This window comes from Drosophila hydei, unplaced genomic scaffold (assembly GCF_003285905.1).
Source record: "Drosophila hydei strain 15085-1641.00,03,60 unplaced genomic scaffold, DhydRS2 tig00000149-arrow-pilon, whole genome shotgun sequence".
Taxonomy (NCBI): Eukaryota; Metazoa; Arthropoda; class Insecta; order Diptera; family Drosophilidae; genus Drosophila; species Drosophila hydei.
Window position 1 is genome coordinate 1533695 of NW_022045678.1, and position 27282 is coordinate 1560976.

Here is a 27282-nt window from a genome sequence, read left to right on the forward strand (position 1 = left end):
ATATATTTTAGGTATCAATTAAATAAACTTTTCTGTAATTAGAAGTTGACATTAATGCTTAAATATATGAAGATATCCGCCAGCTCAATCCAAATACGATAATTCAGCATGAAAAGTTTAATGAATAGAACTATTAATTTGATACAAAGTTCGTAATAATCCGTAACAAAATGTCAAGCCGAACTCAACAAAGGGCAGCTGTCAGCTATTAAATGAGTTGTCCCATAAAGCATTGTTGCCAAAGCAAAGTTATAGAACTCTAAAATAAACACCCTTTATTAATACATGTAATATATTGTTTCTTTTTTAAAGATATTTCAGACACGCGCACAGCCAGCTGCTGGGTTTATGCTGTGTGAACTGTTGCTATGTTTTGTTGATTATTGTTATTTTTGTTCAATTGCATATGGTATTCAGCTCAGTCCGCTCCGCGTGTTGCCTTAAAAGTTGGCTAATTTGAATACTTCGAATTTCGCATTCACTTTAGCCGCAACTAAATGTTACTTTGCACACATACAGTCTCTTTTAAGTGATGTCCACATGGCCTATAGAAATGTACAATATCAACGAACTCTTAACGCGACAATCTGTTTGCTGTACGTTTATGTACATGTGCCATAGGTATTTAATATTTTATCATATATGTATTTCTTGTGTATATTACATTCTGCTGAATTTAGGCTAAACTTACGCTAAGATTTAACAGCTTAAACATGCACGCGTAGGGGAGTTAGGAAGCCTGGTTGACTTATTATTCTATATATAGTAGCTACGACTCTTATTCTTTTACGATATATGTTTATATTGTTCAACTTTAACTAAGCCGCGTGCCATAAATCAGCACCGGCTTTTGGCCAATTGACAAACTCAATCAAGCCAAACACCGCATCATCGCAACTGCAACTCTAGTTCCAGCTCCAGCTTCAACTCCTTCTGCTGTTGCCTAATCTCTGTTAGCGATTCGCGTCTATGTCAAACATGTGTCAGTGTTTGTGGCAACAATGCCAGTTGAGTTTTTCGCTGTTGCCTCGTCAATGTCATCGCCATCGTTTGCCGCCACATCAAGAGCAGCAGCAGCAGCAAGGGGCAGAGACAGCTCAGCGCCTGTCCAGTGTGGTGTCTGGGATGCTGGGACACAGCTGCCGATGCTCCATACATGTTGTCAATACCCTCCGCACTGAGACTCAAATCAGCTAAGGAACGGGGGCATGGAAGAGTGGAAAACGTTAATGGGCTTGGCGGGTTAACAGCGGAAATTGGCTAAGCTCTTGCGAGTGATGTTCTGTGGGGTGGCTTCGTTCAAGTGATTAGCTGGGCGTTGATTTTGTGATTTCATGATTTCGTTAACTGACATATGCCAACACTTTGCTGCGGCTAAGCGGAACAGCCAGTACATTTATCAGCGCGTCTGACAGCATAAGCTGAGTTACTCAACAGCAATGCTATCTAGTTTATGTTTTTACTTTACAAACCAGAAATTTACTCAAATTAGCCTTTACTTTTTTCTAAAAATATCGAGGAACGAAAACGAATTCACATTTAATTTAACTTCTCAACTTTTTCATTCAAACTCACGGCTCAATTAGGCTATAAAAATAGAAAAAGAAGAAACTTGGGGCACTTAAGCTACATTTTACTGCCTTCGCTTGGCCCACAATAGAGTTTATTTGATTGTGGCCAAGTATTTACAAATCATTAAATTGCCCGAAAGCCAAGCCGAGCGTGTTTATTGATATACAATTATGCAGGGCAAAACTTTTACCTGTGCCCCCGAAAAGTATGCAACGTTTTATTTCCTATTTTCTTATTTCTACTTATTTGCACAACCTTTTTTCTACCTTAAATTTTGTGGCATGGTTCGTTTTTTATTGGTCTTGCGGCTTGCAAATTAGTGTGAAAATCTGTTAAACAGCTCGCAATGTCCCTCAGTTACTTTTTTATGGCATTTTGTCCCGTCTCAAGTGGCCTGTTAAGCCGTCGCTGGCTGTGGCCAGGGCAGGGGCAGGGGCAGGGACAGGGGCTGGAGATTGTTTGCCAGCGTGGGCGTGGCCAGTCGACCATAAATGCTTGAAATATGGCCCGTAACCCTAATCGGTGCGATGCACACACACAAGCCCAAGAGATGAGCACATTGACTTGGCTTACCTTTTCGCTTACCGGGATTCTCAGTGTCCTCGCCGCTGTGCTCCTGCGCCCTGGACGAATGATGCATTTCGGAGCTTTTCGTGCGCTTTTTTCCTAGTATTTTTAGGTAAAATATTGGAATTGCGTTTTAGTTTTATTTTTAACAGCTCTCAAAAGTATCTGTAGTTAATGCATATTTATAAAAGACTTGGCGCAAAGTTTGTTGCCTTTCCATTCCCAATTTCCATTTGCATTTCTTGCTGCCCCAAACCCAGTTGCGGATTCGCTTCACCTGTTTCTGTGGCGTTGACGATTTGAAACGGATTTGCATGCCAAATGAATTATTTATGCTTTTTGCTCCCAGCTCCCAGCTCCCAGCTTTGTTTCTATTTTCCTTTCGTTTCGTTCTTTTTTTATGATTCCAGCCTGGCAAAGTGAAATATTTGCCGCTCATCTTAAATTTATGCCGAGTGGCTATTAAATCTCGCTTTTCTCGCGCCATCTCCCTGGAACTCTCTCTTGAGCTCGCCTATACTGTGGCCTTTACACGACCACACAGGTTGGCTCTGATAAGTTCAGCTGAGGTTAAACCTAGATCGGCGACAAGCATAGTGACATGGCAGGCAGAAAGCTTGGGAACCGAGAAGCTGGTGCTTCATGAAATCAGTAACTAAAACTGCCCAAAGCTCGAATGTATTTGTCTTCTATGACCGAGAATTGAATCTGAGATCTTTTATGATATTTTGCGAAATTGCGTGAGGAGAAAACTTCACTCTGCCTGCCTAAAGTCAACTTTCAAGCTTATCACTCACCTTTATGTCTCGCCTCGAAGTTCTCCACATAGTTGACGGCATTTGGTGGAATTCCTGTGGAATGCGTTTTCCATTGTAACCGAATTAAAGATAAACAAAATATCCGGTTGCTACTCACTGTAAAGCTTGATGGTGCCGTCTGTGTCGCCCAGTGAGTTTTTGGCCACACAACGATATGCTCCGAACTCGGCCTGCGAAAGGGGATTGATGTGGAGCTTCATGGAGCTGCGATAGGCAGCGATTTCTGTAACGTTTGCCGAATATTTGCCGCCTGAAAAAATGGTTGGCATAATTCATAAAATTAATCAACTAATTATTATATAATTGAAATTTTGCGTTATTAAATATTAAACGCATGTCACGCGTGCTGCCCGAAAGTAGGTAAAGAGTACGAAATGTCGTCGACAGGCTGGGCTGGAAAATTAATGCATGAACTTCAGGCCTGTGAATGGCGCAACAGAGAGTGCGGTGTGACGGGTCCTGGCAGTTAAGAGATAGCCCACAACAAAGTGCAAATGAAATTTATTAATTTACATTAATGGCTAAATGTTAAATGAATGATCTCGAGAGGGAGTGACCGACTGGAAAACACCTGGCGAAATGCATATATCGGAGTTTTGTATATTCCGTAGTGCTTCACTTCTTAAATATATATGAAAAATTATTTTATAAATCGGTATAAAATAATTGCTTAATCCGGCGTAACATATTCAATAATATATATATCAAATTTCATTCTAAATATATTCATATTTTTCGAGATTGAAGTTTTTACTGAGATGGACAAATTTAAAGAATATATATAGTTGTATAGCCTTATTTTACCCTTTCCACACATTGCCACAAACCCGTATAGCCATTTAAAATGTATTCTGTGTACAACAAGTCATAAATCGCTCTGCTCTATACTGCACTTGTCGACGCTCAGCTTCTGGGGAGCGACGCACATGTCCCAGACAGAGAAACCGCTGAAGTGTGGCTGAAAGCCGTCATTAGGTTTGGCTGGGAGTTCTCTATCTGTGTGTTGGGTTGGTTTCAAATGTAATTCGCACTCGTATTACTAAACCAGCTAATTAAAAAGTTTTTTCGCGCGAACTCTGCACTCAACGGTCATCAGCTGGTAATTCTGTTTGGGTTAGCTTCGGCCTGCTAGAGGTCGCTATCCATTGGGACTCCGAAGCAGACACATACATATCCATATACGGGCTGTCGCCTGGTAATGCGTTTGTCGCGGATTATGAATTGCTTAATGATAATTTTCATTAGCATATTTGACAGTAAAATGTCGACGCGTTGCTCGCCAGTTTGAAAACTAGTCGCATCGCGAAAACTTTTATGCCATTTGGAAAAACGTCATTTGGTTGAATTTTATTCTATGAAAGCTTGTCAAAGTATATATTCACGAGGTGATATTTTGAAAATATATTTGGCTGTGTAATTTGTAATTTGTGATGCCTCTAATAGAAAGAGTTTATTTTTTGGTTATATCTTAGGTAATTTATTTACCTGGTGGCACGATTTCCCCACGCTCACGTGTCCAATAGTTAATTGACTTGGGATATGCTTCTGATTGGCATTCCAGTGTAACGCCCTTGCCCTCCACGGCGCCAATTAACTGATTCTGCACACTGATCATTGGAGGAACTGAAATGAAATGATATATGGGTTTGAAGTTGAACTATTTATAATTTTTTCATTAGATTTTTAGCCTAGTATGAAGTTGATATACTTACAATGCACCACAAGTGTTATCCTCTTGCTCACTGAGGGCGGTACTCCATTCGATGCTATGCATAGATAGGCGCCCATATGTTGACGTTTTACTTGAGGTATGATCAGATCAGTGCCTTCAATGCTGGCCACTATGAGAAATTGATGGTACTATAATTAATATAATATATATATATACATATATGACGAAGAAAGAGGTGACTTGATGCATTCTCATCTGGCTTCTTGGACTCTATTCTATTTTCTTATAGTTAATTATGCTGACTTTTAGGTCTCTCATGTTCGGTTCGATCTAACAGCAATTGCTGTCGAACCGACTCACTCTCTCTCAAATCTCGCTCTTTGCACGAATGCCACAATATTAAAAAATTAGCATTTCCCGTTGTCATTGTTTCATTCCTGAGAGCCTCTGCTTTTTTTCACTCTCATTTCATACTTAAGAGTTCCTCAATCTAATGTTATGCTAACATTTAATATTAGTAAAATAAATCTCTGTGCATATCAGAAAACTATAAAAATGTTGCTGAGCTGTTATAAAATAATAAATATTATATATAATTGATTATAAAGAAAATAATTAACTTTTTTTACTAACAGAATAAGAGTATGAAAATAAACTATATTACTTCTTTTAAAATATATTTTTTACATATAGAAAAAATATATAAAATATAATTTAATAAAAAAGAAAATATAAAGTAATACACTGCTTATTATCATAAATACAAAAAATTAGGTTTACTTAATTTTATTAAAATGAAGTTAAGCTAATTTTATTAAAATGAAGTTAAACTAATTTAAATATATTTATATAAATATTTGGTACATAATTTGAAAATATGAGTTGGGCTTTTTACCCTGATACCATTGAAAGTGGAAAATTAATTTTATTTTCAATTTTTATTTTCAATCAGTCTAAGATTTTTCACTTTGAGATTTTTTTCGATTGATTTAATTTTTATACATTTATTTAAAAATGCTGTGATTTTTCTTAATAATTGTTTAAATTTATATATTTTATATTTTTAAAATTAAAAAAAAATTAAGAAATTATATTATAATATAATATTGCCTAGATTCGAGCATTTTGTAATTTCGAATTTAGTCAATTCGTTCATTATCCCTATTATTATTATGTAGTTTTGTCATCATCATAATATTAATCATTACAATATAAATAAAAATCGTAATTGATTGCAGCTAACACGGCAAATAGCTGTTTAGCCACTTATCTGACAAACTCTGTTCACAAATAATCCTTTCCATGCAATCACAACAGCTGTAACTGGAAATGTGTCTACAGAATGTAGCTACACAAAATGTTTAGCCATGTAATGATAGTTATTACGTTTTGCTAAGCTCTTTGGGTCCATCCAACTAGTTGGCAGTTGGGTTTATTTTGCACAACAAAAGTTGCATACAAAAGCGAAAACTTTTAGCGACTTTTATGATGTTGTGCACCCCATGCGAAGGACGACGACGAGCATGGGCGAAGTAGATGGGTGGCTAGAATGGTTTACGCAAATATCCTGTTTTGATAGTCGAACTCGGTTTTTATTATATAAATTGCATAGTAGTTGGTTGGCTAAGCCGGTAGCAACACAGACTGCAAGTGCATCATGATCATGATATGGCTATGTCCGCTATCTATTTGCTCTGTGTGTATCTGTGTGTTGGTGGGTGTGAGTGTCTGTGTTAGGATGCAGCGGAAACGGAAGTGCTGGCTAGTTTGCGCTTGATATAGCTATGTATGCAGCGGGCTCTACTGCTGCGTCTAATAAGCTGATATTTCATTTATTGATTTCGCCCAGGTCACAGGTCGCCGGTCGCAGTTCGGATTTCTGAGTTCGGCTTTAATGCCAGCATAGAGCCGCCGTATTGCTTATTAGCCACACTTTTTGTGCGGTCATTAAACGTAATAGCCACGAAAAAACGTGTAATTTTGTTGAAATGAACAGCAAGTCGCGCCACGCTAAAATAGCATAAAACAAGCAAAAAAAAACTTTAGTCGGGCGCCACGATTTCATTTGAACAGCCAAACCAAATAATCAAATTTCAAATGAAAAACGAAACTTTTACCCCACTAACGATGCAGGTAATTTGAAAACAAAAATAGCTTAATGAATGCTTAAAACCGAACTCGAAACACGCTTATAATTTGGGATATTTTTCGTAACATCTAATAATATAACTTATCTTTAAATAAATTTACAGCATATTCTTTTAAAATATATAAATAAATAATACATTTTCAAAGTTCTCTTTTAAAAAAATCCTAATATAAAATTTTATCATTTACTTTAATATATTTTAAAAATTGAATCTGGTTTAATTGTTATGAATTTGTGTTTTACGACTTACTAAAATATATTAAAACTATTTTTAGACTTTATTAAAATTTTGCTAGCTAAACAATAAATACACTTTGCTGTTCCTTAATTCCATAATCGTTTAGTTCTACAGATATGGACTCACAATTGACAGCCCAGTAAAGGCAATAATCAGAAGCTAACTAGTTATAATAAAATCAAAATTTTCTTAATTTTTAAAACATTTTCAGAATTATATATATTATTTTAATATTTTTTATTTTGAATATTAAAACAATTTTTCTTTAAGCCAGGCAAACTCATTAGACTCATATTTACATAATGGGTAAACAGTAACACACAAACATATATCGCAGATTATAAAAAGCACTGCGGTCACTTCAATGGCACAACTGGACAAGCCTCTATAAGGTAGCAGACATTTAAGCTCCGGTGAAAAGGTCATTTTGCAAACTTTTGTTCTATTAATGCTGATTTTTTTGACCGTTTCTCTGTTTTTTTTTTTGGTTTTTACATTCCGTGGCTCTACATTTTTTTATTTTGTGCTAGGCAACCTTTGATATCGGCCTTTCGTGTGGGACTTTGATGGGTCTCGACCTGTTTATGTAGCATAGCTCATGCAATGGGCTACACTGAGCGAAATTAATAATCCCAAATTATATGGTTGCCGTAATGAGTTAGCAGCTTAAGAGCTTAGTTAATGTTTGCCAGTCAATTGAAGCAGAAATGCATTCAAAGCGCGACAGCAGAGAACACAAAGATGCAGCGATAAGCGTGTTTATTCAAGTCTGATAGTATATGAATAATAAGAGACACACGTATGAGTTTTGCGAATATCCCAAGAATTATTAGAGAAGCATTTAAATGAGACTGTCTGTCTTCGAAATTATATTTAGATCTGAAAGTATTTATTTAGGTATTCATTGTGTTCATGAATAAATATAATCATGATGATATATCAGAGTGTTTATGAGTACTGAGTATTTTGTAGTATTGAAGAATAAATTAATGAATGCTTCAAAAACGAAAAAAGACTTGAATATACTCATGAATATATTAATAAATATATTTATGAATGTATTTATCAAAGTATTACTGAATGCAACGAAAACGGATTGTAAATATGAGTATATTCATGAATATATTCATAAATTTATTCATGAGTGCATTCAGTAATGAATTACTGAGTGCAACGGCAACAGATATGAGTATACTCATAAATGTATTTATGAGTGTATTTTAATGAATTCATGAGTGCCTTTACGAATGCATTCATACATTTTGATCTGAATATAAAAAATATGTTATTGATTTTAATTCATTTATGAGTAAATGCCAAATGCTATTCAAATTTTTTACTTGCACCATTTTGACTAATTTAGATTTAGTTAAGCATTTATCATACAGCTAGCTTGGCTATATAACAACTAAATTGCACTGAATCAAAGCCTCAACAAACCATTTAAAAATTCGAGACCCATTCAAGGTCAATTAGAATAGCAATGGCTGGAGCGTAGGTTCGGCCCGCTGGCCACTCGCTAATTCTGTCAGTGCAGCCATCAAACGACATCATCGGCATAAGCTAGGGGCAGGGTATGCGTCGACACCAACACATCGACACTCGCGAAAATATGCTGGTTTGAAAACTGGCTGGAACAGGTGCTCAGGTGCTTTGGCCACGTAGCCGCCTGTGCCTGCCTGCTGTGCACTTGTCTGCTGGGCCATAACCCAGCCGTTGGCTACCTTTTTGTGTAAAAGTACTCCAAAATGTTGGCTGGCGAACCTCATGCAGCAGTCGGCGGCAGCACAACAGCAGAAAGTACTTACCACTCACATACACAGAGCGAGACTGGTTTATACACCCACACACACATAGAATTATATATGTGTGTGTGCAGAGAGACAGAGAGAGAGAGAGAGTCATGCATGCATATGACCATGGCGATACTCCAAACCCAAAAACTTTGTCCCAATGCTGACTTACCCTCCTCGCCGTTGGCCAACTCAATGGCCACTCCACTTTCACGTCGCCATGTAATTGTCGGCTCTGGTGAACCGGTAGCAGCGCATTTGAGCGTCACGTTACTGCCCTCCCGTACGACCATGTCCGTGCTTGTAGGATAATCTAGGATATCCGGCGGTACTGCAGCAGCAGCAGCAGCAGTAGCAGCAGAAGCAGTAGCAATAGCAGTTTCAGTGGCAGTTGCAGCAATCGGGTTTGGCATTCCAATCGAGGCCGCCAGACGGTCGTCGTTGCCAGATAATGTTTATAACAAATATTTTAAAAAAAGAATACCATGCAGAGCACATGAAATGATAGAGAGAGAGAGGGAGAGAGAAACATATATAATATGAGTTGCATTCGCTTGTATTTAAAATTGTGTTCTTTATATTGCATTTAAATAATTTGCGCTCATTTTTCACTCAGCTGGCAATCTGATTCATATTCATGCCTCCCAAAAGATATCCTTGCGTTCTTGTCTGCGCCTTTGTTGAAAAGGACAAACTTTTCACACAAAAAAGAAAAAAAAGAAACAGCAAAAAATTATTTATCCACGTAATATGACCACGACCACAGCGGGCAATGTTTGCGACCTCAGCGGAAAACCTATGAACCAGGAAAACGTAATAATGCCGTTGAAATATCAAGGGGGAACAGCTGAAATGAACAATAAAGCGCTGGACAGGGCTGCGGTGGGTGCACGGGGCAATAGGCGCCTGTTGTATAGGGATATAATATGCCGCAATTATGTGGTCAGTAAATGACCAAAAAATGTGCTGGTGTTGACAAACAGCTTGTTATATGAGGACAGAGAGAGAGAGAAAGGCCAAAACTCTGACGTATCCAACTGTGCGCTCTGAACTGCGCTAACCACTGAACGGTCATTAAGTGGCCAAGGTTAGGGTAGCGGCAAGGGGTAAGGCTTGAATGACAAGGGATAAAAATTCAATAGGACTTGCTTTGAGAACGTAACAGTCGAATATAAATATAACGTAACAGTCGGATAAACAACAGCAGTAAATATATAAGGACTCACACAGGCTGAGAGTTGAACTTGAAGTAATATGCAATGATTGAAGTAACAGAAAATTGAAAAAATATATTTTAAATATTAATTAATGTAAATACTACACTTATTAAAAACATAAGAATAGAGATTCAAAATGTGTTAATTCAATAATTTTTTGTATGTATTTGAATAGAGGACGTTTAGCACAGCAACCAGGACAAAAATGAATGGTTTGATTCAACAGAGGCTTAGGTTGTTGCTTAGAGATTAGTAGCGGTTGTCTTTCCTCAGCGGAGTGGATTTGGTTTTTAGCTGGCTTCTGTTCATATTCGTGTTAATAAATATATTCGGCTTATGTGATTTGGAAACGATAAGCAATTAATAGAAACATTTCATCACGAAAGCATCGGCTTGCATATTCTATTAAGAAGATTTTGTACTATTTCGATGCATATTCCATTTCAAAGAACCTAACAGATCTTCCTGTCTTGGGCATAATGGGTTTGAGTGGGAGAAATGTAGTATATAATTATGTATAATTAAGTGGCGTGTGTGCGTGTGTATTGACATATACTTGATCAGTTGAGTTGTGGCATGACAGAGTCAGACTCAAACTGGAGCTTTTGGAGTCAAGTTGAAAATGGCATATCAAAGAAATGGCAACCGCAGAAAATATAAAATGCCTTTCAGAGAGAGCATATCGGACACTAAAGAGAGGCAGAATATGTCAAACAGCATCACGTATACATTATAAAGTATATATAGCGTAGCTTTATCTGTAAATTTATCAACATATACGCCAACTCTGTTTGCACTTATGTTTCGTTGTAAGACTCTATTGGGAACAATAGTGCAATATTTAGTTTTTTATTAACTAGAAATCGTATAGAAAAAATTAAATTCAATTTCTTTGAAAATTTAATTTTAAATTTTTTTTAATTTTTTTCTTTTCTACTTTTAGACAGATCAAAATAAACTATGAAATATATTTCGAAAAAAAGCAGCAAATGGAAGGCGTAAGCTCTATTCATTTATTTTGGTGTTTTATTAATATAAGAGAGTTTTTTTAATTTTTAATTATGATTAACTGCTACGCATTCAATTAAATCCGGGTGAATTTTGATTTTATTTGTTAATTTTTATATTTATTTTTGAATTTTTGTTTCCTACCAAAAATATCAGAACAATTCAGTTTATTTAATTTATCAGATTTTATGTATGTTTATTTCCCTCTTTTTATACTCGTTCACAAAAGGAAAAGAGTACATATGTTATATACTTATGCGAAATATTGGTCATTGAGACGTAGCAGTTTGTGGTGAACTGATGATCGCGTAAGGAATATTCATCTGTTCATGATTGGTAGTTTCAGAATGTTTATGCATAGCCCCTTAGCCACAATTAGAGCTACAGTACTTTATGTAAAACTCAGATGATTGAGATGCAAGAATTTGTGCTGAGCTGATGGTGGCATTAGGCATTGTGTATTGAGAATGATCATAAATTATTTAAATAGTCTATCTGAGAGTAAATAATAAATTTGGAAATTATAGCCGTACCTTGTGTGTTCTTTGTTTTACACTTTTTAAGAGATTTTGAAATAATTTTTTGAAACATTACTGATATTATTTAAGGCGCTAATAAAGCTAAAGGCTTGGTATTTAGAGAATGTTTTCGTGTAGACAATCCTTACTAATATTAATGTAGATACTCAAAATGTAACAGTCAAGTTATTGTAGATCCCTAAAGATAGCTAGATCTTGCTCGAATTCCGAGCTTAAATCGATTGCCTTTGCAGGCTGATCACTTTTAACTTCCGCCACCTCAAAATATATTTAACTTTAAATAAATTTAAGTGTTCTGAGTTATGAACAAGTATTGTGCAGTCAGGGGTAGCCGTTTGGAACGTTGCTACTTGTTTTTCAATTGTCATATTTAATGTTTGTTTAATAAGCAGAAATCGCTGTGTGGAAAAATTTGCGAGCTGCAGTGCTCAGCTCAGCTTAAATGCCGGCCAGAGAGTCGAAGAGCTTTTGTATGACTGCGCGTATGGGTGTGTGTGCGAGTGTGTGCGTGTGTGTTTGTGTGTGTGGGAAATGGCGTTCAAACGGACGTAGCTGCCAAGCTGTGCGGCCGCTGCCGTCCGTTTGTCGTCGGCTGTTTAACTGCACTTGGTCACGAAAATCATCAGCGCCAACTGTGGCCCCGCCTGCGCTGACCCCTATCGAACGGCGCTCGTTCCTTTCCTGTTGCTGTGGTGCGACGGTGCGCTGATTATCCACTGCAAATACACACAGTTGATTATAGTTTTTCGTGTTTGGCCGAAAGCCCAAGTCCCGGCTGCATGGTGGCTAAAATATTTAGCGCGTTGATTTAGATTTGCCAGCGAAAGGTATTTAGCCAGCTCGACTAGTGTTCGATAGGCTCGGGTGGGTCGAGGGGTCAATTGGAAGACCACAAATGGACAACCAGTTCGCAGTCGCTGTTGCAGCTGCCATTTCGTAGGCCGGACGCGTTTCTTGGCTCTGCTTTTGGACCGGGCGCCGTTTTAATTCAAAATCAACAATTTGTGCGGTTCAGTGGACGGTTAAACATGTTTAAGCAGCGAGCTGGGGCAGAAACAGAGGGAGTGGGAAGGGGAGGGGCGTTTTCGGTGTTGGCATTAGCCAGCGAAATTTCATAAACCATGCAGCGAACTCCGTTGCGTTCTCGCGGAAACGTTTTGTTGCCGCCGTTGCTGCACTCGCATATTTATAAATATTTTCATTTATTTTTCAGTTTTTTTCTTAGTTTTTATTCGTGGAAAACCGAGTGCGAAAAGCAGTTCGAACAATGGCGAGCCGCCCTGGCAACGAGGCGTATGATTGTTTGCCAAACGAAATGGAAATAGCAAAAGTATTTTTGTTTTTCATTTGCTGCAATGTCTTCTTCCACTCACTTACCCACAACGTCCAGGTAACCCATTTGGCTTTTCATGGGATCCGTATTTATTTGGCACATATACCTATAAGTATCGCATAGAGGTTATTAGGCTGCTCCATTGGGTCTTAGATTGGACACCTACCAGCCCCTGTCGGACTCCTTGATATCCCTGATGCGCATTGTCCAGGTCTTGTGCTCCGAGTTAGCGATCCCGATGCGTTGATTTTTTGTTATAACATGATTCTGTATGGTCAAAATCGTTTGCGTATCGACACGCAGCCACGCGACCTGTGTGGGAGGCACAACAAAATTGGATTGTATCAGTGGGCGTTTAATTACCAGTTACTTATAACTTAAATGGACTAGCTGCGCGTGGGCTCATGTCGTGTTAAGTTGTGTCTATATAGGATATTCTTTGGCAGCCAACAGCTGCTGGTCGTATGGGCTGCTTACGAAATAAAATCACAATAAACTATGTGTATTGATTTTCTATTTATCCACATTGTAAAAATAAAATAAATTATTTAAATTTAATTAAAATATGAGTGTTTTTTAATTTAGTTGTTATAGAAAACATTTTATTTATTTATATAGAAATGTTTTCCTTGAAGATTTAATAAAAATATTATTTATATTTTTTTAATTCTTATTCGTTTTTAATTTCATAAGCAAGCTTTTATTAACGATAAATTTAGCATAATAAATATTTTCTGTATTCAGACTCCAGCTGAATCTCGCAAAACTTACACCAAAATAGAGTTAAATATATTATAAGCTTTCTTAAACTTATCTTCTCTGTTTATGCGTCGCTACTATTCTTTTGCCTGTGTCTACTAATCCAAAATTTGTAATATTTTTTCTCGATAAATCACTTCTTTAATTAAATCAATTTATCAATAATTAATAATCAAATTATAGCAATTAAACAACAGCTTTCATTTCAACATGCGTAAATGACTGGAGTCAGAGTTGCCAAAAAGCTTCCAACCAATAAGCCGATTTCCTGACTCAAGTATTTAATGCAGCCTAAGGGCAGCACATAAAGCCTGTCATTGACACCTAGGCTTTTGCTCAAACACGCTTTAAATTAAATTTTTAAATAATAATAATTAACATCTGTTTATGAGAGATGTGAGATTTTTTAAATTGCGAGCTATTATGTATTGTCAGATATTTTTCAAGATAATATCTTCTAAGATAATATCTTCTGTGTTATAAAATAAATGAGGTTTTAAGTACATAAAACGCTTAAAGATGATTTTAATGCCTAGTCTTCTTTAATACTATATATTATTAAAATATATTTGAACATATTAAATATATATTTCTTACATATCTTTATATGTACATACATCTTTATTATTATGTACACTCTAAGCAAATAACTGAGCGTGGATCTGACTCTGAGACTACTATGTGGCCTTAATTCCCAGACAGCACAAAAAAATAAAGTTTTTCTCTAATAACAAAATCGTTCATATTTGCTTTAAAGCTGCTGCCTCTTGCATAAAAGTTTTGTATTTAAAATCAAATTTTAAACACATCTACAAATTTGCTTATAGCGGTATTTTAAAGTTATAAACAAAATAAAAAGCTTGATTATGAATATTTAATCCAAAAACAAGTAAATGTGTTCTAGTCGAGGCGGCTCGAATAGGAGATACCCTTAACTCTGCAAACGGTAGATATTTCAATCATTCTAGGATTCTTTCATACGTTCACTATAAACAATAAATACTCACATACACACACTAGCACACAGACTGCCACACATATGCACACACACTTATGGATTCATACACAAGCACGAGCTTACTGCGCAGTTTACCCAACTGCACTTGGGCTTCAGACTGCAGTTTAGGTTGTACTATGAGAACTTCATTGGTAAATAACTTTTGTTCTAGACGGAAACAATTGATGAATTCATCTCTAAGCATTTGTGTATTCATCACAGTAAATCTGCAGCAACCAATACTTAAAACTACACTGAAAAACGAAAGTCCAATTATAGATTTTTAGCCATAATAAGGAAATGGGATGAGTTATCGAAAGAAAAATATAAGCACCTACTGCGTATGGTATACATGGGTGGACGGACGGACACATAGACGTGGCCAGATTGACTCAGCTCGCCTATAGTAAATATACTTGATGGGGTTTGCCACGCCTCCTTCTGCCTGTTACATACTTTTCACAAAGCCATTATACCCTGAGTGGGTAAATAAATATTATATTATCCATAAACGTGTGTGTGATTTTTTATTTGATTACAAATTATAGTTTATTGAATTTTACTTTAATTTGTAGTCGATAGTTTTTTAAGTTTCTTTTTAAAAGCTATTTCACTCCATTTACTATCATCATTATATCTAGTTTATTAAATTGTAATTTTAGAGTTTTAATATATCATGTTAGATAGCTTTATAATCAATTCAGCTTTATAATTAATTGTAATCGAAATCCTGTATTTCGTTTTGTTAACTTTTTTGAAAGACTGAGATATTCAAGGAATTACATAGATTTTATTAAATTGTAATTTTAAAGCCTTCATACTTTTCAAATCGTTTCGTATTCCCTTAAGTAATTGTCTAATTTACATTCCTCGAGCACTATTTAATCATGGGCATGCACTGCAGCAGAATTATTTAAAAATCTATTCCAAGAACTATATCAAAATATTTAAGAGTCACATTAAGTAGCTGGCTGAGTTAGTCACGCACACACATTCACACACGCACACACACTCGCACACTCGCATACAAACGCTTGTAATTGTACAATTACGCGGGTAAATTATTATGCGATAAAGCACGCAGCATGCAATCTGAGCCTAGCTATATATATATATATATATATATATACATTGGACATTTAATAGGCAGTCCCACAGGTTCCCAGGAATTCCATAACCCTTTCAGACAAACACATACACACACACACAACGCTTTGCATGTGTAAATGTGTCGGAAGTCGGAAAACAATTTGAGGGCTCAGCTGAGCGAACATGTTAACACGTCAAGTAATTTTAGTTGGTTTCGATTTCCATTTCAATTTCAGCTAACAAAGCTATACGTATATATATCGATGGCTAATACATTATTTTGGGTCTAGAAAATAACCGGAATACTGTCAGCATAAAATAAGTAATTATACCCAAGTGCCTGCTCAATTATCTTTAAGCAGCATAACGCTTAATTGTGCAGGTGGTGGAGGGGCTGGCGTTGCTTTAGGGGAGTTCTTGCTCTTGTTGTTGTTGTTGACAGAACAAAGCTTTGCGCTTCACTGCTGCTTTACCTTTGGCTTTGTAGCAGTGGCTTTTGAGACGTCACACAATTCCCTGCCATACAGATAGAGAGAGAGAGAGGGAGACAGAGAACGAGAGACAGCTGGAATGATGAAGCATGATTCGAACCCCTAAACAACCATCATCACCTTAAACCTCCCAAAGCTCTACGCCCTTTCTACTGCTTCGCACATTCGCATTCATATTTCAATTACTTTTTATGTGATTTTCGCTTTTGTTATTGCTAAGCTCTGCATATTTCTATTTATGTTTTGTTTTCTTTTTGCTTTCTGTTTTCACTTTCATTTCCATTCCCTTCAATTGGGTTGCCCGTGTCGGGGTCCGGGTGTCGAGATTTGGTCTTTGAGATTATATGGTCCTATGACCGTCTGGCTGTAGCTAAAATGCTAATGAATATTAATGCGAACGGTTGGGTTTTTGTGGCTGCTTATTGAGTGTGTAATTGAGCTGAGGGCAGATGCCGAGGGCGCCGTGCATTGGTATATATACATATTGGGGGTTATCTCTGATTTGATGGAGCTGTTTCGTACCTTATACGGTCCCAGGTCCTGCACGACGCATGTGAGAAACGCGTCACGTCCCACCGGCGCTGTCACATTGGCAATTGGATAGCTGAATTTGGGATCAACTGTAATAGAGCAGAGGATTCATTTTGTCATATTAATAATCTCAACGAATCAATGTTAATTGGTATATAATGAACAGGGGAAATGTGGTTGGCAATTGGGCGTGCCTCATACAGCCTATTATAGTAGGCATGATTTTATTTTCATTTGGATTTATATATGTATAATAAGTGTGTGTTAATCGGCAATTGAAAGAGAGTGCATTTCAGATATTTATTATGGCATTAATTGTTGCATTTTATTGTAGGATTATATTCGCTTGTTTTAGTCGAAATGGCCTGTTCTTAAAAATAGAATGAAATTAATTATAATTTATATATATATTAATTAAATAAAGTTTTATTCAGGCTATTCACAATGCTAAATAGTTTTATTATGTAATTTATATATTTGTATTTTTTTTAAAGAAAAAATTATATCGTTTTTTTATATATGTTAAAGTATGTATTTTTATATATTTGTACACGCATTTACAAATATTATATGTATTGACTGACAGATTGACTGCTTTCACAATAGATTGACTGCCTCTTCAGGTATATAATTGAGTAAAGCAGTCAATTGATTTACTTATTGAGTGAGCTTATTGAGTCGATTGACTGAAAGCTGTAATTGTGAAAGTGAATAACGCAAATGATTGGCAGAATATTGTTGATTTTAAAAGGAATATTGTGAATAAATATTAAAATTCAGTTTTTTAAATTAAAAAAATATATCTTTAGATATCTCTAGATAGCTCCGCAAAATTAATAATTTCTTGGCTTTTCTTTATTTATTTTAAATTTTAATTCAATTATACGACCGTCACTTCCAAATTGTGAAACGTTAACTTGTAACACTTTTACTTTCAGTTTTTAAGCTTCAATGGATTTTTAAACAAATATTCTAAAATTTTATTTATTAAAATACTACATTTAAAAATTCTATTTATAGATTATTTACGAACATTTCTATATCTTTTATGTATATTTAAAAAAAGTTCATAAATTTAATATTTTATAAATCATACATACAAATTAAAATATGTATATTAAAACATAAAAACTTTAATTTTTTAAAGTCTAAACTTTGCATAAAAAATATAATTTATTATACATGTAAGAAAATATTATAGAACAATAATTTTTTTTTGGTTTGAATATTATATTTTATTTAATTTTGCATACTAACTTTTTTATATATTATTAAGAAAAACAATTTTTTTCAATCTGTATTTTTTTGTAACTTGTATTATTAAGTAAGAATTACTTACCAATTACTTCGGCTGGCACATCGACCCTCTGCGTAGAGCATTTCTGGCACATAAGCGAGAGAAGCACAAAAATATTTATTGCCAACGGCCAAGCGTTAGCCGGCGCACGTCTTTTGATATATTTTCTGGGCATTTCGTGGGTCAGTTAAACACTTTTTGGTATTGCTCGATTTTATGTAAAATTGAAATACATTTCACATGTTTAGTCGATTGGAATAATTCACAGCTGTAAGTGATTTGAATGTGAAAATGTAAACTTGAACTCTGACAGCGGCAGGCTTGGGGCACGAGTTGGGCTCAGTGACCTAGGCTTCCGGTCGGGCTGCTCTCTATAAACATTTCCGACCTGATAATTGGCAGTCATTAGCGCGCCTCTATTGGCATAAAGTTTCGGTTTTGCTGTTGTTATTTATGCGTGCAAACAGCGAAAAGTTCAACAGAAAGTACTTGAAAATAGAATCGAAACTCGCCGAAACAATGGCAAAGGCAACGGCAACGGCAAAGGCAAAGGCAAAGGCCAGGCCATGCCCAAGCCGGCCTGCTGGCAGGGTAAACAATAGTAATAATGCCGTCGAAAATGCGCTAAATTAAAAAGTTTCAAGTTTAAAGCGCCCATTGGTACCCGTTGCCCGCCTTCCGATTCCCGGCTGTTCTCCTGCTCGCCTTACTATAACATATACGTGGCTATCAGCTCTGGTCGAGGACCTGAAGCTTCCAGCTGTAAAAGAGTTTTGCGTGTTCGGGCTCTGTAAATTGTATAGGCGAGCAGCTGCTTGAAATTAACTCCGGCCTGTGCAACTATCTGACGAAGGTGTTGCATGTTGCTCGATGGCCTCCCTATTCCTGTTGCCTCAGCTCATTTCATTTTGCCTTCGCCTTAGCAGTTAAACACTGAGCTCGGGGCCAAAACTGTTTATGGAACGGAAATGAAATGTTTCGTTTGTGCCGCAACGTCCACACGTGTGTGTTTGTGTGTGTATGTGTATGTGTGGGCTGCCTAGCTGCATCGTGCGGATCGTAAATAAAGCATAAAATCGTGCAGCACTCTATACAGAAGTCGGCGTTCGTCTGAGCCTGCAAATAGTTGCGCTTTATAGTTGCAGTCGCCGTTTCTATCGCCTGCTTTTAGCCAGCTGAGTGCATGTGACATGTTAGCCATACAGATATAGCCCTGACGCATTGCAGCTGTAATTGGGTATAGGAGCACAGCTCTTAATTTTCTCAGATACCATATAAAATTATAATAATTAAGTAGAAATTTTCAGGGAGTTTGCCTTGATTGCGTTTCCATTTGATGCCATCTGCGGTCGAATAATGAGTAAACTGAGTGAGTGTGAGAGTGTGGACTTGATCAAAGGCAGCCTTCCGGTTTTCTATAACTATATAAAATGAATAACATTTGATAGTTGCTTTACTGGAATATTGATATAAATACAAATGTATAAAAAACGCAGAAAAGGCATGTTTAACTTTATAAAGCATCTATGAGCGATTTGAAAATCATTCACCGAGTCGATATAGCCTTCTTCATCTGTCTTCTGTCACTCTGTCTAGCTCTATAATAATCATATGTATAAACTAGTTAAGCTTTAAAACGTATAATTAATAGTAATTTTATATTTTTCTTCTTTGCCTATAGTGAATGAATATAAATAAAGAAATTGCCAACACTGGCCTAGAAAATTCGTGTTACCTCAGTGAGAGCCAGAAGAAAAAAGAAGATGAAAATCAACTGATCTGTAAAGCTAGCAAAATATATCTCGTATATATTGTAAAGACTTAAAACAGATTTGAAAGGAGTTTATTAATGATATAATATTTGAAATTTGAAACATAGCAGAAGTATTTTAATTTCAGATTCAGATGTAGCAAGTCAACTGCATAAGAACAAATTATATTACAAGAAGAAAAAATATGAGATGTTTCTACCAGCTCATAGACCTAATAACTAGTTGAGGTTTCAAGTAATATACGCCGTAGAGACGTAGGACAATAATTAAAAATAATTTCCTAAAAAATGTAAAACAAGATAGATACTAATTCCTGTTGGACTGTTTCATTTAAATATTCAATGTAAATTAAAAACATTACAATTTTATTGCTAACAAATTCAGAACTTGTCAAACTCTTTTTCAAACTGCATACAAATAGGAAATTGACATTTGTCAAGCATTAAATATATTCGTAAATCTTTTTTTATTGAATTTTATGTTTTGTTTATTTTTTTGAAGACATCGAACATAGAAAACGTTGCTTATTGTACGATAGAGTTATGGGGAGTCATTGTCACAGGGATGGTTCAAGGGGGTATCACATAAGGAACTCTAGTCGAATTGCTCTGACAGCTTAAGCTGCCCATTCATCAGTCATTCAATCAAGCATTCAGTCATTCACTGACTGAGCACAAACAGTTTTCTATTTATTGGTAGACAACAACACACAGATTTTCATATTTGGCCAACGTTTTTAGCAAGATGTCAAATGTCCGAAGGAGAAATAAAACAAATATGACTATTGAATGTATAATAAAAGTTTACTTTGAATTCTATTTTACATTTATTGCATGCGAGTGTTCACTCAGAAAAATCTATTATGCAACAGCCTGAACAACCTTTTCCTCTCCTTTACACATTGACAATTTGACTCAAATTAAGTTTAATTTCCACTTACATGAATAAAAAGAAGCCGCAATGCCAATTAGCTGAACAAACAGATTCGCAGGCGACAGACAGAGCCTTGCTAGGGCTTCAGCAAATGGGATTTACATCGGCAATATTTCCAGCTAATAGCGAGGGTATTAGCATGAGCCAGGCATCTGTCTGGCTACCTGCCTGCCTGCCTAGCTGTCCGTACTTCTAAACTGACATGGGCCGCATGCTCTAAATTATTAATAATATTGCCGGGCCTATTTAGTAGACATTTTTAGCATGGTCTCTCGGTTGTTGGCTTGCCTTGGCTTGCCTTAGCTTCTGTAGTTGAGTTTTCAGGGCGGCTAGCAACGTGCAGTGTGAACAAAGGACAAGCACACAAACACACACACACCTGAGAAACTTTGCTTTCAATTGCAGGTGAAAATCAATACAAAATAGAAGCAAAAAAAATAAAAAAGACAACACTAAGAATTTTAATGAAATGTCATTTTAAAATTGTTTCTGTCAGTTGCGGCCTTCGAGTAGAAAGTTGACTTTAATATGAGCTCAGCTCAGAGTTTTTCAGCCGTTCCACATGCAAAGGCGAGTAAGAGGGTCTATCTATAGATCGCGAATGAATGGCCCGTAATAAAAACTTATAATTATGCACGATTACCATAAAAGGGCCTTATAATTAACTGCTAAATGGTTAATAGAGAGCATTATTGAATATAATAAATATGTTTAATTAAGGCAACAGTAACAACAGTAAATACATTAAAATCAAAGTCTAAGTATTCTGGTAATTCGAAACGATATTGAAAATAGGATAGCTCCCACCTTCGTAGAGAGGTGCAGTAGCTGCTGGCACGCAGTGCTATGTATGAGTCCACGACGTTAAGGTTCGAATTCAAATTAGTTAACATTTATTTTGACAGATTTTTCCTCACAAAGTTTATATAGGAGTGCTGAATGTGGCTCAATTGTGGAGCGAGTGATCCAAAAGCTGTGTGGCTCTTGGTTCGAGTTCGGAGAGAATTCGGAGTGTCGGGTTAAATCAAAAATTTTTTATTTATTATAATAAATTTCACTATCAAAAAATGTATTATTTTGCTTCCTCAGTCAAGGTTCTAACCTCACACCAAAAAGCACAAAAAATTTTTTTTTTTAAAAATCTAGTTTTTCTCACTAAGTTTACATAGGATATTCGAGCAACGGCGTTACGAGTCAGATGTGGCTCAATGATTGGGTGCGTGATCCGAGAACTTTGAGGATCTTGGTTCGAGTTCGGTCTGGAGTACATTCTTTTTTTCTATTATAATACATTTTACTATCAAAAAATCTATCATTTGCTTCCTCAGTCAGGGTTCGAACCCCACACTAAATAAAAATATCTATTTAGAATTTTAAAAGATTGTTCCTCACAAAGTTTATATAGGATATTCGATCAATAGCTTACAGTGCCGAATGTGGCTCAATTGTGGAGCGAGTGATCCAAGTGCTATGTGGCTCTTGGTTCGAGTTCGGAGAGAATTCGGAGTGTCGGGTTAAATCAAAAATTTTTTATTTATTATAATAAATTTCACTATCAAAAAATTTATTATTTTGCTTCCTCAGTCAAGGTTCTAACCTCACACCAAAAAGCACAAAAAAAATTTTTTTTAAAAAATCTAGTTTTTCTCACTAAGTTTACATAGGATATTCGAGCAACTGCGTTACGAGTCAGATGTGGCTCAATGATTGGGTGCGTGATCCGAGAACTTTGAGGATCTTGGTTCGAGTTCGGTCGGGAGTACATTCTTTTTTTTCTATTATAATACATTTTACTATCAAAAAATCTATCATTTGCTTCCTCAGTCAGGGTTCGAACCCTACACTAAATAAAAATATCTACTTAGAATTTTAAAAGATTGTTCCTCACAAAGTTTATATAGGATATTCGATCAGCAGCTTACGGAGCCGCATGTGGCTCAAGTGGCTGGCCGAGTGATCCAAAAGCGCTGTGAGGGTTCTCGGTTCGATTTCCGTGGAGTATTCCCTTGGTCGTGTATTATCGTCAGAAGAGAGAGAGAGGGAGAATGTTGTCGAACAGCCTGTGGCGACTCCTCATAAATATTTTTAGATTAAATTCTTGATAAAATCACTTTGAAATTTTTCTCAACTCTTATAATCTATAACTTATTTTATTGCTTACTGAAAGCCAATGTATAATATTGATATTTGTGTAATAAATGCTTTATATTTGATTAAATAAAATCAATAAATATAAAAAGTAAAACTTTGTGAAGCTTAGAAAACATAAAAAATATATTATGTATGTCAAGCTGTGTATAACTTATTTTTATAAAATTTTTTTTTTATTTTTCGTTCTCATTTTTAAACGTTGAAATATTAATGAATTTATTTATAAGAAAGTAAGAGTAAGAGATTATTAATATTAACATTCGTAATTGATAATAATTGGTATTGATAATAGTTGGTATATAAGTCTAAATAAAAGATATAAAAAATATCTAACTCAATTTATTAATAAAGCAAAAATCTTTTCAAGCTTCAACTTTTGTAACCAAGAGCAAAAAAAAATTCAGTTTCTTTTTATAGAAGCAAACGGCCAAACCAGGCACAGCTCTGCACAGCTTTTTTTCATATTTTCTTTTTGGTCAAATTTATGGCTTATAATAAGCGCTACTCATGGAATTTTGTATATTGCATTGGTCGTTCGCTCGTATATTATGCTTATTGTTTCGAACATGCAAAGTCGAGAGTCCGTTCTCAACTATATGCCGTACAATTTGTATAATCAGCTGCTAAATGATGTGCAAATTGTGTGTATTCAAATGGAGAAAATGATGAAGCTATTGCTCCTGCTGCTGTCATTTGGCATCCAAACAGCCCAAGGTCAAAACCTAGGAGTGTTTGTATTAACGCGCCCGAGGCTATGCAGCACAAAAACCCCAAATGCCAACTCTGGCCAGAAGCATATGTCCCACATATATAATTGAGTACAACTTATTGCATACATTTTCAATTTGCAACAAACACACACACACACACACACATCCATTACTTAGCACGTGATATATTTCGCTATTATCGCGATGCAACTTCGACATTTTTCAAAAATCATTTTCATCAAAATTTGCATACTCCCCCTACCTCCCTCTCCCTCTCTATGTATTACCAGAATAAATGTTCTGCTGCCTGCTGGCGCCTTAAGCTATGCAACGTTTTTTGTTCACTTCCTCTCTTTCCCTTTCCCTTTCGCTCTCTCTCTCTCTCGCTTTCATACACAAGCGCCTTCAGCACGGAAGTTGATTATTATCGCTTGTTATTAACAGCGCCAACAACAACAGGAACAACAACAACGACAGCAAGTGGCGTAATAAGCCAAGAGAGTTGCCTGCATTTTGCGCCACATCATGCCAAGGAGCGCGCTCTCTACTATAGTGAGGAGCTGAAGGACGCGGAAGTTGGAAGAGGTTGGGCAGTTTTTTGCCATTCTGTCAAAATACTGGAGCGAATTGTTACTGATATCGCGGACTCGAACTCGGACTCAGCGTGGAAACTTGATGTGTAACGCCCACTGTAATAGACCTTGAGCAATTTGTTATGCATCTATGAGATATGAGCCTGTGTATGTGTAAGTCACTTCTAGGTGGTCTTACTTTACTCAAAGACCTGTCATTTGTGCTTAGTGGCTCTTCGTCGATGGACAAAGTCTGCAATATTATAAATTTAATTCGCAAATTCTTATTCGAGTTTTGAATTATTTTAGTTATTTAATTTATCAGTTCCGTTAATTATTTGAGAAACTAGTAATTTATTATTGCTAAAGAGCACTGGCAACTAAGGCCTTAGGTCAAGACAACACAATATACTGTTGCATACAATAATCTGGGCTTGCAACGTGATGCGCCATCGCGCAAAAATAATTGTTCAACGTCAATTTTTCAGCTGTTCATTATTTCATAATTAACAGCTCAGCATTTTGGCACAGCTTTGTGACTCTCTAAATTAATTCATTCGCTGATCACTAAAAATCACAGAAGAGTTTATTTAATAGTCAATTTAAAAACAATTAGTCTGCAACCGGCATAGCTCCATTGCAACCAAGTCCGCTCTCATCTAGTCTGAAAATATTGCAGCTACATTAATCTTATGTAGAATCGAATAAGGTAAAAAAGTCTAGATTCAGGTTGTATTGACTGGCTCACAGACCCACTTAGCTAGTTAGGGTTTAAAGCAACAAGCGCAATAGAGTTGTAAGCTGCATTAACTAAATAATAAATACTTAAAGAATAAATAAGATTTTTAAAATTTTTCTAGCACATAATGAGTTAGATTGAAGAAGATTTATTTATTTTTATTAACAGAAATTTGGACTAAGTTAATTATGTATTATTATTAGTGTTTTATATAAACATTTGCTTTTATTATATTAATTACTAAAAAGGCATTAGACAGCTTAATAAATCCAACTAAAATACACAAGCCAAACTTAAATCGTTGATAAATTAAAATAATATAAATAAAACATAATAAAATTTAACATAAATATTTTTAAAAATTATATAAACAAATATAATAAAACTTTCAATTCAACACGATTTATTTAAATTTTCTAAAATGATTTATCAAGTTTTTGTCTGGAACTTTTGCCTATGGCAGATAAGATTTTCTATAATATTATGAATGCATCTAATATATTTAACTCACATATCTCATAGAAATTTCTGTAAATTTAAACAGTATTTATTAGCAAAGAGAACACTGAATGTGATGCAATATTTAGAGCTGAGCGAATGGGTTTTGTTGGTTTGTCGTAATTGAATTATGCATTTGTGCATGTCGGTCCGAGCGAGTCGATTATATGTTTGGAAAATCGTATTTCCTTTGCAGCAGGGCCTCGCACCTGTCCCTGCATCAGACAGCCTCGAAAATCAAATGTGATCGCAATCAACTCGATAGCGAACGGCAGCAACAAAAACAATCGAATGCAGACAAAGTTTTATGTAAAATGCAAATGACACAAAAAGTGCCAGAGACCCAAAACATGTTCAAAGTTCGAGAGGGGACGAACGAGCTAGCGAGAACGAATGAAAAAATCTATGGCAAACATATTTTGCAACAAATGTTGTAATAATGTGGCAGCATGTATAATACATTAGAGTGTGCCTCTTCCTCTCTCTCTCGCACTTTCTATCTATCTGAATTGGTGTGTGTGTGATGTTTGTTGGAGATATGTCGTTAGCCATTTGCCGGCTTCGTTAGCGAGTGCGGTTTATGGATATCAATGAACTTTAAATTGCAGCCAACATGAAATATGCAATTGCAATTGTGCACGCCTAAAACTATGCAACACATGCCACAGGCAAGGCGACTGTGTGAGGGGAGGCAATAAACATGGCCAAGAGTGCCAGACACATTTATAGGCAAATTTCATATTTCATATACACATCAAAAACACGCGTTCAGCCACGAAACAACAACAACGACAACAACAACGGCGCAAATGTGACTGACTATTGACCGTCTCCAGCCAGTTGGGCCGAGTGTGTTGTGTTGTGTTTGGGTGGGTGTGGCTAGGCCAACTGTAAGTACTGGCATAAATAACATGGCTTTAGTTTTTCATCTTTCTTTTGTTCTTTCTATTTTTTAAATATAATTACAGCAAACACGCAGCAAAGCATTCGCCTCACTAAATTGCCAACAAGCGGCAAAAAACGCGCGCGTTTGCAGCTGATGCGCGTCTAAACACGCGAGCGAAACGCTAGCGTGCTCTAAACTTGATTGTTGTCCCTATTAGTGTTGTTGCTTGTTATGTTCGCTGTTGCAGTGCATTTATGCAACTTGTTGTTAATTACTTATTAATTATGTCCGCGATTTAAGAACATTCCCATAAATTGAGTAATATGTTAATATGTCTGAGTTCTGATTTGATATTAAGCCTCTTCAGTTAACATTGCATTTGTAACACTTATTAATAATCACTTTTAATCTCAACATGTTTTTGTCAGTATTAAATAGCAACAGTTTGGCAAGCGTGCTACACTCGAGATTTTAGTTTAGGTTTTCGCGTAGGACGCACTTGATTGAAGCACAACCGCTCGCCACGAACGTCGTCGTTAGACTGAAACTGGCGGTCGCAGCGAATCGAGCACGAAGCAAAGTAACGGTGAGCCGAAGACATGTGAATGGAACGCAGCAAATCGTCGACGTCGTCGTCGTGTTGTCGTCGTAGTCGCGCTGCATGTCAGTCGAGCAGCTTGGGTGTTCGGCTGGTTGAGGTGGGTTTGGGGTGGCTTTTACCGGTGGCAGTTGCGTCGCGAACGAATCAGACAACTGTGATTTTTGTTGTTGCTGGCTACATTATATTTGGCTTTTTGTTGGTGGGCGCTCGTTTCACGTTTTCTTTTTTCTAACTTTTGGTTTATTTGTAATGCTTGCTGCGTGTGTGTGTGAGTGTGAGCGTGTGAGTGCTGGCGCATTATCCAATGGGGGGTTGCTGTTGAAACTCACCACGATTGAAATGCTCATGGC

The 27282-nt window shown here is 36.2% G+C and overlaps 1 protein-coding gene across 3 annotated transcripts; it reads right to left on the bottom strand.

Annotated features, from left to right (window-relative positions):
* Positions 1-168: 168 nt before the first annotated feature.
* Positions 169-26845, bottom strand: LOC111602223 (neurotrimin). Of its 3 annotated transcripts, none has more exons than XM_023319203.2 (12): positions 26607-26845; positions 18113-18338; positions 16765-16862; positions 13073-13218; positions 12951-13012; positions 8982-9140; positions 4670-4798; positions 4443-4580; positions 3055-3207; positions 2937-2990; positions 2158-2238; positions 169-1193 (listed from the first exon to the last, which is right to left on the bottom strand). In XM_023319203.2, the coding sequence occupies exons 2-12, from the start codon at positions 18243-18245 to the stop codon at positions 973-975; spliced, it is 1374 nt and encodes a 457-aa protein (XP_023174971.2). In that variant the 5' UTR covers positions 18246-18338; positions 26607-26845; the 3' UTR covers positions 169-972. The 3 variants fall into 3 exon arrangements, with proteins under 3 accessions (XP_023174971.2, XP_023174970.2, XP_023174972.2); XM_023319202.2 differs by having other exon boundaries at positions 2146-2238; XM_023319204.2 differs by lacking the exon at positions 2158-2238.
* Between the last annotated feature and the right edge of the window lie 437 nt (positions 26846-27282).